Raw genomic sequence first — 15,869 nt, 5'->3', positions numbered from 1 at the left:
GGTCCTTCAAGTCCAGCAAGTTTTGTGAGGGTGGGGTCTGTGTAGCATTTAGATGTATGGCTACATCTGACTCTAGATCTAACACACGGACCTAAGGCCGATGCCGCTTCTAAGGGAACATACACTAACGTATTCAAGAGGAGGCAGGTGACTCTGAGACACTTAAGTCCCAGATCTGGAGATAAGACCCCAGATCCATCAGACAGAGCCCTGCCTTCAAAATCTCATAGGAAATATGAGTTCATCCATACTCTCAGGCCAACATACAATCATATCCCAGTATGCACACATGCCTGCTTACACACACACACATGCACATGGCTGTGCTATGACTAAAGTTCTCCTAGAATTCTCTGAAAGTGTTTCTCTCCCTCAACCACTTCACAAAGAGGTCTGACTACTGTCCCCAGGTCTGACTCTGATTGACACAGTGGCCTTATCTGGTGGGAGGCATGAAGTATTCCCTGGCATCCAAAGTGTGCACGAATGAGCAAGAGTGTGGGCAAGTGTGTAGTGAAGCCAGGTCAGCTGCCTGTCAGGGTTCTGGAAAAAAGCCCCTGGACAGAGCTGTTCAGGCTGTTCAGTAATAAACTAAACTGCTGTTTTTCGTGTGAGGAAGGGGTGTCTTTTGAGAATCTAGCCAATAGACTGTGGGCCAAGTAGAGCGATCCCTGCACAGATCTGTGGTCAAGTACTTGCTGGGCACTTACTGTGTTCTGTAGGACCCAGGACAGAGACTTCATCTGTCTGAGCCTCAGCTCTGTCAACTGTAAAATGGCATGAACACTGATCCCTGTCTTACAGGTTTGTGAGCATTAAGTGAGGTGAGCGTGTAATGCTTTCAGCAGAGAGCTGACACGGAGCACTTGCTCAGTAAATAATAGCTGCTCTTCTTCTTCACAATCTAGGGTAAGGTATCCCTTCCTCTCACCCCAGCTCTGAAGGAGCTAGCTCTAGCAAGGTGAACAGACACAGCCCGTTCTCTTTCTTCTTCCACTCCTATCCACCTTGCCCCTCGAAACTCCCCCCAGCCCAACCCCCTCCTTAGCCCCGCCCCTCCCGCTGGCCCCACCTTCCAGCTAGCCAAACCCAGGCTCCCTCTCCCCGAATTCCTGCTCCCACTAGCCCTGTCCTGGCACAGCCCTGGCTTAGCGGGGCTGGAGGCTCATGGTGTAGTTTCTTGGGATGCTGACAAAGCCCACGTGTTTCGGGGACACGTCGATATCCTGGGGCGACTGAGAGTGCTTGAAGCAGAAATTCTGCATGATGGTGGTGAGGAAGAGAAAGAGCTCCATTCTAGCCAGGCCTTCTCCAAAGCAGTGCCGCTTTCCTGAAGAGACGAGATGGGAGGTGTGGAGGTGAGGCCAACTCTCACCACTGACTCGACCCACTACCAGACGCCAGCTGCATTCTCTCCGGGAGGAGGGGCTGGAATATCGTGGCCTGAGACATTTCTGAGAAGTCTCTAACCCTCTCTGAGCCTCATTCTCCAGTGTACCTGGGATGGGGGTGAGCTATACCAAGCTGTAACAATGAGAACTTTAGATGCCCCTTCTCCTTGAATATGCTCTCAAATATGGCTGCTATGCTGTCATCTCCTTCCCAGCCATCTGAAGAATTTAAGTGACCTGGGACAAATCTCTAACTCACACTAGGCCTTGGTTTTCCCCAGCTCTGAAAGGGGTATAAGCATCCCTTTGCTTTTTCCTGGACCCAGGTACTTGGTAGTTAGGGTAGTTGCAACTGGTTGCCTCCAAGGTAGATTCTAAGAGGGACTTCCAAGGTGGAGAAGGATACCAGGCTACACCTCAGAAAAAGAAGGAGTCCCCGTTGGGTGTGAGTGGTGGCTTGGCAGCAGATAGTGGTCTCTTACCAATGGAGAAAGGCACAAAAGCATCACTCTTCTTAAACTGCCCCTTCTCATCCAGGAAGTGCTGGGGGTTGAAATCGTGGGGATTGGAGAAGAACTTGGGGTCTCTCAGGACGGAGCCCAGCATAAGGAACACTTCAGTGCCCTGGTGGGGAGGAGGCCAGAGGATTTGATAAGGCAGAGTAGGAGATGGGTGTGCAGAAAGCCCATGGGGGTTGGAGGGGGAATTTGAGCAGCCCAGATAAAGAGAAATGGGAGACATGGGAGTTCGGGTCCTTTGAGGGACTTGAGATTCACGTCCCTGAGGTAGGAAGTTTGTGCTTCATGGGGTCTGTGTTTCCGAGGCCAAAGGTTTGGGGTAATGGGTGGTCATAGTCTCTGAGATAGGAAGTTCAGGGGACGGGAAGTTTCTTCCCTGAGAAGGGAAGTTTGAAGAACACGAATTCCATGACTCTTGAGGCTTGAGGTCTGGAGGACAAGCAGTTCATGTCTCTCAAGGCAGGAGGCTGGAGTGACATGGGGGTTCATGTTCTCTGAGAGAGGACATTTGGGGAACATGGGGTTCATATTCCCTGAGGCAAGAGGTCGGCGGAGAGATGGAATTCAGGAGTCTCTGAGTGGGAAGGTTGAAGGGATGTGGTGGTTGGGAGTCTTTGACTGAGGGAGTCGGACAGGGGCTGAGGAGCTTCTAAGGGGGATGGGGTCACAGGGAGCAGATTGGAGGTCCCTCTAGGCAGGGCAGAGCAGCACCTTGGGGATGAGGAAGCCCCGAAACTTGATATCCTTGGTAACTCTACGGGCCAGGCTCATGGGGATCACATCTCCAAATCTTTGGATTTCGTGGATCACTGCCTCTGTGTATGGCATCTTGGCCCGGTCCTCAAACTTGGGCTGACGGTTCTTGCCAATCACTCGATCAATCTCCTCATGAACCTTGGCTGGGGGGAGGAAGGGACTATGTTTAGGTATCTAGGGGTCTGAGGGCCGGGATGATAGTCCAAGTGTGAACAACTATACGTCCATTTGTGACATTTACGTGTTCAAAACAGACATCTGCCATACGCATTGTTAGCCCAGGTCTCTGTTCACCTGATCGTACCAGAATCATAGGAAAAGTCCAAGGGAGGAGTCTTTGGGGATGGTCTGCAATCAGGGCAGGGAGTGGCACTCGGTAGGCTTAGCATAGGAGCCATCCAATCAATTCTGATATTTCAAATATTTTAACAGCTGGTGAAACTTGACTGGTGCCCATCAGCTAAATATCACCCAGTCTCGGGATAGCAGGGCGTGTCTGAGGATCCGGGGATCTGAGAGAGTTGGGAACATTGCCGTGGGCTTACAGGATTTTTGAGGATCTGTGACCCCCACTTTCATGCACCCTCCAGCCGTACCCTCTATATCTGGGTGCTTCATCAGCAGCAGGAAGCCATAACGCAGGGTTATGCTGACCGTCTCTGTGCCACCAATGAAGAGGTTCAACGTGGTCAGCACCAGGTTCTTCAAGCAGAACTCCGTGTTGGGGTTCTTCTGCTCCCGCAGCGAGAGGAGGCTTCAGGACAAGCTCACTCCTCCATGGTCTCAGGGCCCTTCTGAGGTTTTTCTTTAGGGCCTGCTTCTCCTAAATCCAGAACAAAGGTGGGAAGAGGGATCCTAGTTCTGCCAGGCTTTCTCTGGTCTGCAAGCCTTTTCCCTGGCTGGTGGCTCTGCCTGATTTGCTCTTCTCACATTCTCTGCTGGCTGACTATCTGTCTTTTAATTATCAGCTTAGTGGTCACCTTTTTTGGTAGGAATATTTAGAAAGAGAGGGATAGTGAGAGACACTGAGTGAAAAAGAGGCACAGAGATGGCATGATAGAATGATTCAGAGAAGGTTAAAGAGAGACCAATTTTCTGAGACACAGACACAGAATTTTAAGCAACAGCATCCTATTCCTTCACTAAAATTCTTGAACCTTACTATGGAGAAATCCCTCCCTTGCTCCTTTCACCTTGAACTTCGAGACTCCATAAAGTCTCCTCTCCTTTCTTCACAAAAGCGAGATTGACCTCCAGATGGGGGAGGGGACACCCCCCCCTCCACTGTCTCATGGTAAAGAAAGTCACCTGTCCGCACAGGTGCATCTGATAACCAGGGTACGAAAGGTAAGAGAACATGGTGGCTAAAAGCACCAGGCCAAACGTGAAGGACACCAGGATTTAACCTAGTTCCACTGCTTCCTTGCTGTGTGACATCAGGCAGTCCACTTATACTCCCTAGGCCTCACTTCCCTCAGTTGTAAAACTGCGGTCATAATAGAACCTCCTTCAAGAGCTGTTCTGAGTTTTAAGTAGGCGAATACCGTGAAGCACTTAACATAGTGCCTGGCACATGGTAGTGTTATGGAAGTGCTTGCTGTTATGATTTGCATGCACACGACTGGCCCTGGGTAAGGGCTCAGTAGATGGAACAGTGGCGGCTAATTATAACTTGGATTGTGAGGTTTATTGTGATAGGGGACTCATTCGAATGGGCCTCTGTTCTCCTCCATCCCCAGCCTGATTTCCCTCTGCCTGGCTTTGGACCTGCCCACCTGGCTGCTGGGGTGTACCTGCTGCATGCGGATGAGGAAGGAGTCGATGAAGTTGCGCGGGGAGTTGGGATCCAGGGTGCGTTGGTTCTGCTCCACCTTCTTGGCTATGAAGTCCTCCAGGCCCTGCAGCTCCTTAAAGGCCTGTTGCTGTGGCCCTGGCAGGTGTTTCATCACTGAGTAGAACATCTCATAGAGCTAAGAGTGGGGGACAGAGGAAGAAAAGGGAAGGACAGTTGTTAGTGGGCAGGACTCGATGGCAGTGGGACCTGTCTCAGGGCCAGGAAGGCACTGGGTTAAAGGCACCTGCCCAGGTGTTGAGGTATTTAGATGGGGCTGGATGGGAATAGATATCTAAGTTTTCACATGAGGTAAGTGTGAGCATTCCTGTCTAAGAATTTAGGTGAGATGGATTGAGACACATATCCAGGGTTCAGATATTCAGATGGGTCTGGATGGGAGCACAGATCTAGATTTTCAAATATTCAGGTTAGGTTGGGTTGGGAGACACCTGTCCAAGTGTTTACCTATTCAGGTGGCACTGGTGTGGGCGGTCAGTTGTCTAGGTGTTTAGACATTCAGGTGGGCTCAGTAGGAGACAACTGTGCAGATATTTTGGGGATCTAGATTGGAGGCTTCTGTACAGGTGTTCAGGTAGTAAAGTTGTGCTGAAGTGCAGGTGTTAAAGTGGAGGAGATACTTCTTCAGGTGTTCAGATATTCAAATTGCCCGATAAGGGTCCTTTCTATGGGTGTTTAACAGGGCTGGGTTGAGGGACATTTATTTGGGTGTTTGTGGAACAATCTATCCAGGTGTTTAAGTGTTTAGGGGTCTTCGTTGGGGTACCTGTCTAGATGTTCAGATATTTTAGTGGGCTAGACAGCAGGCTTTTGTCTAGATATTCCAGTGGACTAGTTTGGATATGTGTGTAGATATCAAATGATTTTGGTGGGCTTCATTTTGCAGCACCAGGTGTTCAGGTATTTAGGGGGTGGGCTGAGGTGGTTACTATTCCAGATGTTAAGAAATTCAGATGGAAAGAAGGAATATCTTAACAAGGGGCACCTGTGAGGTATTAAGGTAAGTTGGGATGGAAACACCTGCCCAAGCGAGAGAACTTGGTTGAAAGCATGAATCTTGCCTGCAGGCTCTGGTTTGCTTTTGTGTGTGTGTGGGGGGGGGGGGGGGGATCAGGGCATCTGTTGAGATATCCAGGTGTCAGTGGAGATTGGGTATTGGGAGCCTGTCCTGAATCTGATGCAACTGTCCAGTTGTCCAAGAGTCGGGGCTGGACTTGAGGGACCTTGTCTGGAGGAGATTGGGAGTTTGGGACACCTGTCTCCACGTGGAAGAGGACTTGGCATGTTGTAGTAGGGACCTGGTAGAGCCATACTGGGATGGGTTACCTGCCCCGTAGATGTAGCTGTGAACTGGAAGCTTCCGTGCATCATACGCAGCAGTGACAGGAACTCTTTGTCCTCATAGTCAAAGCGGTTCCCAAAGACAATAGAGCTGATGACATTGGAGACAGCTTGGCTCAGGAAGAAGGTGGGATCAATGAAGTTGCCTGGGGAGTGGGATGGGATCGGGGAGAGATGGATTTGGGGAAGAGTCAACTCAGCAGTCAGTTGCCAGTCTGAAAATTTGAGGGAGCCACTGACGTGAAGAGCCAAACTTTCCAGCACCAGACCCCAGAGCTGAAAGCCTGACACCTTCCCCCAACCTAGTCCCCTTCCCAGGCAAGAATGCATGTGTCCCCATCAGGTGTTTTTCTCCTCCTTCCCGAATACTCCAGGGTCCCCCACTCACCACGCATGCTCTGGAAGGCCTCAATGAGGAAGCCCGCCTCCTCCTGGATGCGCTCCTCAATGCCACGCTTACCCACTCCGAAGTCCCTCAGTGTGGTGATGGAGAAGCGCCTGAGCTGCTTGGCCCGCTCCCCGTTGCTGAATGCCACGCCTGGGGAGGGAGCATAGGAGTGGAGAAAGGGCAGAGAGGGGCAGGGGCACAACACAGACCAGCCCCAGGGGATCCTGAGAAGTAGGGAGAGCTGAGCAGAGAGAGAGGGAGCAGGTGAAAGATGGAGAGACTCTGAGAGAAAGCCAGCAGAGAGAGAAACAGCAGAAAGAGGGAGATATAGAGACTCAGAGTCAGAGAAATACAGAAAGAGAGACTGACTTGGAAGAAAAGAATCAGAAGGAGAGAAGCAAGACAGATGCACAGAGAAACGGAGATATACAGACACTCATGAGAAGAGGGGAGGGGAGGGAGGCAAGTGAGATATGTGGAGTTTTGAGAGGTATATATAAAATTGTGAAACATTCTAAAACTGAGCCTAGAGAAGAAAGGAAAATATGGAGAGAGAAACACAGGTGGTCTGGAGAGAGGAGAGACTCACCAGGAGACAGAAGCATGGGGACTTTGAAGCAGAAATAATGTGAGATTCTAAGATTAAGGAAGGAGAAAGAGTGGGAGAGGGAGAGAGAAACACAAGGAAGCACAGAAGCTGAGAAGAAGAAAAAGACAAAAGACACACGGTGACAGAAGACAAGGGTTCCAAAGCAGAAATCAAGAGGTTCTAACAGTTACAGAGAAAGAAGAGACATCTAGTGAGAAGGAACAGAGAGATGGGGCAGAGACAGGCAGGGAGAAGCAGAGAGGCATAAACTCTAAGATAATTTAGAGACAAGAGAAGAGGCACCAATGAACAGAGATGGGGCCAGAGAAGACAGAAGAAGGCTCTGTCACAGCCTGAGGGGATGGGGGAGCAAGAAGAAGACTGGAGACCCCACTGAGGTCACAAAGTCAGCCTGCCCACATTCCCCCACCAGTCCCTCTCACCATAGCCTTTGAAGATCCGGTCAGCAACGGCCAGCTCTCCTCGTCCACTGAATTCCTCTGCCTGGTCTATCAGAGCCTCCTTTACAGCTTCGTATCCACGCAGCACCACGACCCTCCGGGGCCCCAGGTGAACCATGCACACTGGCCCATAGCGCTTGCTGATCTGATGGAGGTGGGAGTGGTTAGAGGGAGCAGCCCCAACTCTGAACTGGCCCTGTACCCAGGCCTCAAGCACTAAGATGCATTTCCCCATAGGTTCTCACAGGCAAGAGGCTGGAGATCCCAAGATCTGGTGTTTCCTGCCTAGGATCCTGATGCTGAACCTTCAAAATTCCCCTTTCCTGAAACTCTGGTCCAACTTTGTCAATCCTCTGCCTCAAAATCCTAGCCAAACTGGTTAGGCACACACCCCCACACCATTCCACCCATCTCCCTCTGATGGCACCTTCATGAGGGAGTCGCATATCTGCTCTGTGTCCAGCTGCAGGTAGTTCCCGATGAAGGGCATGGGGTGGGTCCAGGAGGCAGCTTTCCCCAGAGCTCCCTCTGCCACCAGACTGACATGAAAACCATTAAAACCAGGCAGGCCAGCAAAGCCACCAGAAGCAGCCCTGAGGCCAGCATGGTGGCCCTGAAAGTGACAGCCAGATGGCGATGGCTGGGAAGGTTTGCCTTTATACTACCTGGGAGAGATGGTGGATTTTGGTCCTGATGGTGTAATTGTCTCATTTCACCTCCAAACTACACCTCCAACCATACTCCCTGCCTAGCTTGGGCACAGCCAGCAGGGAAGGAGGAGGGGGACCCCAGGGCAGATGAACAGGGATTGGGCCCAAAACTGAATTTGTGGCCCCTCAAGAGGGGCCACCCCAGTGCTGTGGACTTCAGTATGGGAAGCGGTAGATAAATGCCACAACTGAATGCTTAGAGTATTTGCATGGTGAAGAGGGTCCTGAGCTTGAGATTTGGAGTCTCAGTGTGAGAAGGCAACCAAAAGTTGTGGATTTTGGGGTCTCAAGAGGGAAGAATCTAAAGATCTGGATTTAGGATTTTGGAATGAGGTAGGATGTGTGGTTCTTGATTTGGAGGTCTTTTGTTGAGGAGGGATGTAGGTTTAAAGGTCTCAGGAGGTGAGGTTCCGGGGAATGGATTTGAGGATCTTGAGGTGAGGAAGAACCCCAGGCTGTGGCTGTGGGGTTCCTGGGTGGAAAAGTATACAGAGAGTGCAGCTGGATCAGTGAGTCAGCACCTGACCCCAGGTACTGACCCACTGTTGTTTTGGACACATTGCCACCTCTTACTGCCCAGAATCCTCAGTGAGATGGCAAAGCAAGGTCAGGATAGGTGACAGAATTGCCCATCTCTGGTTGGAAAAGAGGTTGAAGTCCAGAGTCACATTTCAGTGAAAATTTCCACAGAATAGGAGAGAAGTATGATCCTAGTTGGCAGAGGGACTTGGCAGGACTTGTGTAAATAGTGATGAAAACTACCAGCATGATACCAAAAAGTACCTACTGTCTCAAGCATTATAATTTACGGAGAGCTCCACTGGCCCCCTTCCCAGATCCTTCAGGAAGCTCACTAGGTTGATTACCTCATTACTGTTATTATTGTCATTCTTAATGTTTCCCATTTTATATATAGGCATAAGGGGACAGAAAACAGAGACTGGGTACACGGCCCACATGTGACTCCCGTCTCTCCTGCTCTGCACTCTTATGCCCCCTTTCTGGGACTGAGTTTTCCCACCAATGTAAAGGGAGTATTTGAGAAGAGAAGGTAAGTATTTGAGGATGTCTGAAGCTCCCTTTAGAGGTAATTCCTGATTTTTCAGGGCTGTTATTAGCTGACAGAGGGAACTATAGCAGGAGAGATTTGGGTAAAGTCCAGTGTCGGGAACAGAGATGGGTCCAGGGATTTTGAAAGTGGAAGTAGAGAAAAGATGAGTAGCCCTGCTGTCCTTCCCTCTTTGTCATTCTTCCTTACTAATAATGACAGTTGCTCTTTGGTGAAACTAACTGTGAAAATTAAGTCTACATATACACGATCTTATCAAATCATTACAACAACGGGGCTGGTTCATCATCATCCTAATTTTGCAGTTCAGAAGACCAGAACTCCATAAAGCCCCTTGTTTGAGGTCACACAGGTAGAAGTGAGAGACCTAGAATTTGAACTCTCTTCCCTTCTTCATCATTGACTGGTATAGCCCAGCCTGGGGGAAGGGGAGACCAAGTTTAGCAACAGGTAAGTGCTGAGATTGGCTTCAGCATTGGACACAGAGATTACACTGGCGTCAAGTCAGCCTGGAGAGGGAACGGCATCATGTTGGTATTGAGTTGGACCCCTGGTAGACACCAGGATTGAAAACATGTTGGCACTGAACTTGATACCAAGAGAGCATTAATAGAGCCACTTCTGGTACCAAAAGGGCTCTTTAGGTAGGCCCAGGTGGTCATTGAGGCTGGCCTCAGGAGGACATAAGGATGGCACCGTATAGGCTCTGAACTTAGTCTCAGCAGGCTCTGACATGAGCATCAGGCAGGAGCTGAGATTGGTCCTATGTGGGCCTGAAAGGGGCCCCACCTGGGTGCTGGGCAGGCTCTGACAGTGGACTACCCGACTCAAGTGCCACCTCTCACCTTGGACAAGGGCAGGAGGGTGAGGTTGGCACCCCCAGGACTGGCATTTTGCTCAAAGCATTCTAGGCTGCTGAACGCTGAGTCCTGTGGGGAGGGAACTAAGAGAAGAGAACAAAGCTGAGGGAGGACAGTTGTTTGCTGCTTTTGGAGGGGGAAGAGAAGGGAAAAAGGATTAGTGTGGGCTCCGCAGGTATTGATCCCCCCAATCCCATCACCAACCTGCATCTGGATTGGCTCCTCCAATCCCCTTTTTTCCTTAACAATGAGGGAACTAGAATTTGGGGGAGTTTGTTTCTCTGTGAGGTTGGCACCAGAAAGCGCACTGAGTGTTCAGACAGGCTGCCATGAGCTGGACAGGGAGAGGGTGAGACAGGAAGACTGGAAGAAGTATTTGGGGACAGAGAAGTCAAGTGAGGTTAGCTTGTTGATGACCCTGGAACATGGAATAAGAGATCAGTGTCTGTCATCACCCACTTTCTCCCTCAGAAGCATGACTTGTGCCAGTGTGGGGTGCCCTGGAATGGGCTTCTAGGGTAAGCTAGTGTGAACCCAGGAAAATCTCTTGTCCTCTCTGGATGAATAGTACACTAGTTGAGAGCAAAATTATGACATGGATTGGAATCTTAACCTTATCCATCTTTGTTGTGTGATCTTGAACACGTAACCTCAACTTTCTGAGCCTTAGGGGGCCAATAACAGTGGTCACCTCTTAGGCTATTTTAGTGAGGAGTCAATGGCTTAATGCATGTTGAGTCCAGGATGGTAAGTGCTCAATAAATATTAGCTGTTCTTGTTATTAATCCACGAGATGAAGGAGATGGATGAGAGGATCACTAAACCCCCTTCTCACTTTTACATTCTTTAGTCTAGTTCCCACAGCTTTCCCTTTGGGAAAGGAGGAAGAGAGAGAAAGTTTTGGGGGAACCTCCCTCCCCATTTCTTCCTCAGCGCAGCTGAGCTGACTTGCTGAACCTGGGAATAAGACATTGATCTGGGCGGCCCCGTGGAGGGTGGTGGATTAGGCAGTTCCTGAGTAAGGCTGGGTCAAGGTTAGAGACTCAGATTGTTCCGGATGGGCATGAAGCTCTGCACAAGTCTTTGTCCATCCACCTCTCTCTTTCTCTCTCTCCCTCTCTCTCTCTCTCTCTCCCATGTGCTTCTGACTCTATTTATGATTGCATCATTTTGTCCAGTGGATTCTCCTAGATGCTTCTGTCACGTTTCTTCTCAGGTATACATCTGTACACAGTCACGTGCCACATGATGACATTTCGGTCAACAGTGGATCACCTGTATGATGGTGGTCCCCTAAGATTAGTACCATAGAGCCTAGCTGTGTAGTAGGTTATACCATCTAGGTTGTGTAATGGTACTCTATGATGTTCACAAAACGATGAAATCACCTATGATGCATTTCTCAGAACGCATCCCCATCATAAGTGACACATAACTGTATGTGTCATTGTCAGTGCATAGTTGGGGTGTCTTTGCATGTCTGTGTGCATTTGTGTTTCAGCATGTCCATGTTGATATATGCATTTATGCAGATGCATGTCTTTGTGGAGTTTGTGTTTGTGCATGAGTGGGTGTCTGTACCTGTTTATGTCTATATATGCACATCTGTGTGATGCATGACAGGGTGTGTGCATGTCCATGCCAGTGTACCTGAATGCATGCCCATGTCTGTGTCTGTCTGTTGGCATGCTTTCTACACGCCTGTTGGGGGATATCTACATGATGTATGACTCTATATTCATGTTTCTGTGCATTACAACTGGTGACTATATATGAGTATATGGATGTTTTTGCATGCATTCTAGTGTAGTATGTAGGCATGCGAGCCATGTTATATACACATGTGCGTCTGAGATCTGCTTGTGCCTGTGTTTGTATTCAAGCACAGCCCTGCCCCAGCTCCATTTCTCACCTTAAAACTAGTTGGTTCCCTAATTTTTCAGGGTATTACCTCCTTTGGGTTTCAAGGGTCACACTAGGTAGAAAAAGCCTCCATAGGACAGGTGTGTCTTGAGAGCATTTTGAAGCAAGTCACTACCATTGAATCAATTTAAATATCCTCCCAGAAAATACTCTTTCCCACAATGTCACCCCCAGCCTCCTAAGCCATTAACAGAGTCATTGAGCCAGTGTGCACCAAACCAACTTCTCTGTGCCATTCTGTGCTGAGTGCTGCTGAGGACACAGAGAATGACCAACACACGCCTGGGCTCTGCCCTCATGGAGCTCCTGTTCCAGAGAGGGAGACAGACCAGTAACAAGATATGACAGCTCAGAAGGGACAGTGCTGGGATGAGAAGGCCCAGGCACAAGGGTCACAGCTGGGAGGAGAAGGCCCAGGCAGAGGGTCCAGTGCTGAGATGAGAAGGCACAGGAAGAGAAGTCAGAGCTGGAATAGGAGAGTTACAGACGTCTGTAGGAGCCCAGATATGGCACCTGATTCAAACTTGTAGGTTCAGGTTAAGCCACTGGGGCCTAAGTGGGAATTTTCCATAGAAGAAAAGGGAGACCTGGGAGGGAGAGTTCCAAGCAGAGGAATCAAGTTGTATAAAGTCCAGAGGCCCCATGGGGCATTGTTGAGTGCTGTTAGAGTATACAGGTCTAAGGCTGTGTTCACTGATGAGACTGGAGCCATCAGCAGGAGCCAGACATTCATGGACTTTCTGTAACTTAGTGGGGAGTTTGGACTCTGTCCTGAGGCAATGGGGAACCACAGAGGGTTTTAAGCAGGGCAACAAAATGGCCAGATTTGTGTTTCAGAAAGATTCTTCAGATCTTTGGAGAAGATGACACAACAAGCTGAGAGATAAGGAAGTAGAGTCTGTAGGCATCCAGGTGAGAGAGGATGGAGCCATGTTGACTGGGAAGAGAGGGGTTGGAGAAAGATAAGGAAGGAAGAACTAATTCTTATTTGGTTATATGTTGGCTGTGCGTGGGTTAAGAGTGAGGAAAGAGTCCAGTGTGGGAGATAGATAGTAGTGTTGTTTACTGGTTGGGGACACAGATCAAGAGCAGGTTTGAGGCAGAAGATAATGAATTGAACTTTGGACATGTTGAACCAGGCACAGTCCCTTCTCTTAGGGATTTCTTAGAGTAGTGGGAGAGCAGACCTGGGTAAATTAAAATCCTCACTGATCCTATTGGTATTAATTAGTAATTATTAGTAATAATTTGCTACATAGAGTTGAAGATTGGGAGTCCTTCTTAAAGGAGTTGTTATTCAAACTGGGGATTGTGGGAGGAGTACACAGATAGGAGAAGGGAGGATGGCAGTGTGGGCAGAGAGACCCTCACAAGCCTGGTCATTCATTTCACAGCAACACCCCCCAGTTGCTTTTACAAGCCTCATCAATTAGCTTTCTATCCTCTACCTCATAGACTGACCCAAATCTCTCAGTAAAAACCAGGATCATGTACATAAGTATGCCAGAAACCTATGATGCTGTCTCAAATGAGGACATTTTTTTTTTAAAGATTGGCCCTGAGCTAACACCTGTTGCCATTCTTCTTTTTCTTCTTCTTCTTCTTCTTCTTCTTCTTTTTCTCCCCAAAGTCCCCGAGAACATAGTTGTATATTCTAGTTGCAGGTCCTTCAGGCTCTGCTCTGTGGGACACCACCTCATCATGGCTTGATGAGTGGTGTTAGGTCTGTGCCCAGGATCCAAACCAGCAAAACCCTGGGCCGCTGAACTAGAGCATGCAAACTTCACCACTCAGCCACAGGGCCATCCCCGTGAGAATCTTTAATTTTTTAATTGAACCAAAATTGACATAACATGAAAATAACCTTTTTAAAGCAAACAGTTCAGTGCATTTTGTATATTCGGGGTGTTGACAAGTCCCCCTTCTAACATTTCCAAATGAGAATCTTCAGTGAAGCTTCTTGTTTTCAATTTAAATGCTAGTACTGCTAATAATGATGTCATTCACTGAGCTTATTACCTTACTATGTGAAGCTTTTTATGAGTATGATCTTATAAAAGTAGTCACAGCAAGCCTGCAAGGTTGGTTTTATCATCCCCATTTTGCAAACAAGTTATGTAATGCCAAAGGAGTGGGAAGTGAGTTCTTTGCGTTCCAAAGCTAATAAGGGTAGAGCCTGGACAAGGCCTTGTGTAACTCTGAATTTCATTCCCTCAACCACCACTCTAGACTGCCAAGTGCCTCTTCCTTTCTTTATGAAGCATCAGAAATCAGTCCCTGATATCCTGTCATTCTTGAAAAACTTCACTGTAAGCTTGAGACAGGAAATTCCAAAATGCTTTTTAAAAGTTTTTTAAAAAGTTCTCTTAACAGAAGACAGACTTGACCTTCTGTCAATTTTTCATTCCTTGGAACATTTACCAAAGACCCTGTCAACCACTGTTACCACTGAGGCCATTGGCAATGAGATGGTGAATGCACCTGGAGAACAAGGGGTTTTGGTCAGAGTGACATGTTCGTGTTTCAGATTTCAGAGTGCTGACAAGGATTAGGGTGAGGCTGTGGGAGCGCTGGTTGAAATGGAGTGAAGGATAAGGCCAAAGAAGAAAGTGAAGGTTCTTTCTGTCTTATTGTTTTTATAGCTCCTGCCCATGACCACTGAAGTGCCTCCTTTCCAGTAGTACTGGGAGTAGGCAGAAGGGAAAAACTTGGTGCATGACAGACATAAAGGCGACAGACTCAAAAGAGAAAATAAGTTTATAAAAGGGTGGAGCAGTCATACTCTACAAGGGCTGTGAGGATTTGCTGATTCTGATAATGGTTGAGTAGCTCCTTTTGGATCCAGCATCCTAAACAAAACCACTATAAACTCAGAACAAAACATTTTTAAAAAACAAAATTACTTGAAATTACTGGAGAGTGAATAAAAACTGGCAGACAGTGAAGGGAGCTGGGAGAAGGGAATTTCCTGTTTCCCATAGCTTTTGGCCTGAAGGCAGGCCCTGGACAGGGCCTTAGGGGTGGCTCAAACCCAGATAGAAATTTGTACTTTTTCAGACTTGAAGAACCAGAGGATGGAGTTCAGGGTGATTACAGAGCCTAGTGGTAGTGGTAGTAGAATCTCAAAAAAGAGGTAGCCACAGAGAGGGAGCCCAAAATTCTATGTACAAACTCTGTCCAAATTTTTGACTGATTCTTGAACTACTAATCTGCTGGAAAACTCCAAGTAGTACCAACGAAGGCTAAAAGCACTGAAATGAGATTTCAGAGCTGAGCATCTGAGCATAGCCAAGTTAACTGTTCCTTGAAACAAAACAAATCCATATTGTTCAACAGAACATAACAGAATCCAGAGTCTCTACAGTGTATCACTTGTAATTTCAGAATGTAATCCAAAATTACTAGGCTAATGAAGATACAGGAAAATATGGCCATACACAAGACAAAATGCAATTAATGGAGACTGATCATGGTATGACCCTAATGTTGGAATTAGCTAACAAGGTTTCCTTTTCTACGCTCCAAGATGTCATAGTGGTATCGGGAAGCAAGAGGTATTGACCCTACCTTCTGACCCTGAGGCTCATTAGAGGTAGTTAAACGAGGAACCTTCATTGGAGAGAGTTTGAAGGAAAGCTGTGCTCTTGAGAGGAGAGCCTATTCTGAGTACAACTGGAAAATGGAGAGAAAATTTTGATAAGTTGTTCATTTATTAATTAAATATTAATAGACCACCTACTATGTGCCAGGCACTGTCCTAGGTGTTGATGTTATAGCAGTCAACAACACAGTCCCACCTCTGACCCCATGGAGTTTACTTTCTGATAGTGTCCAGGAATTTAGTTCCAAGACATTCTGCCCAGGAACCTACTTTGGGAAGGGGACATGCAAGCAGCAAGGAATAAATGGCGTCTTAAAACAAGCTAGCTAATAATAATGACTATGTTTATTATTACAGCTAATGACTATTGAATGCCACGTGCCAAGAACTATGCTGAATGATCTACATGC

At 47.9% G+C, this 15,869-nt stretch overlaps 1 protein-coding gene across 1 annotated transcript; it reads right to left on the bottom strand.

The window, feature by feature from the left end:
• Positions 1-1,109: 1,109 nt before the first annotated feature.
• On the bottom strand, positions 1,110-7,978 carry LOC124232896 (cytochrome P450 2A13-like). Its single transcript, XM_046649805.1, is given in 11 exon segments — positions 1,110-1,330; positions 1,874-2,015; positions 2,621-2,808; positions 3,262-3,400; positions 4,170-4,172; positions 4,459-4,635; positions 5,844-6,004; positions 6,247-6,396; positions 7,279-7,441; positions 7,724-7,785; positions 7,788-7,978. Coding segments are annotated over 11 exon segments (1,482 nt in total). The 5' UTR covers positions 7,903-7,978; the 3' UTR covers positions 1,110-1,148.
• Positions 7,979-15,869: the final 7,891 nt, after the last annotated feature.

The sequence above is a fragment of the Equus quagga genome, unplaced genomic scaffold (genome assembly GCF_021613505.1).
Source record: "Equus quagga isolate Etosha38 unplaced genomic scaffold, UCLA_HA_Equagga_1.0 145786_RagTag, whole genome shotgun sequence".
Classification (NCBI taxonomy): Eukaryota; Metazoa; Chordata; class Mammalia; order Perissodactyla; family Equidae; genus Equus; species Equus quagga.
Note: the sequence above shows the minus strand (reverse complement) of the source record. Positions and strands in the feature narration are given on the sequence as shown.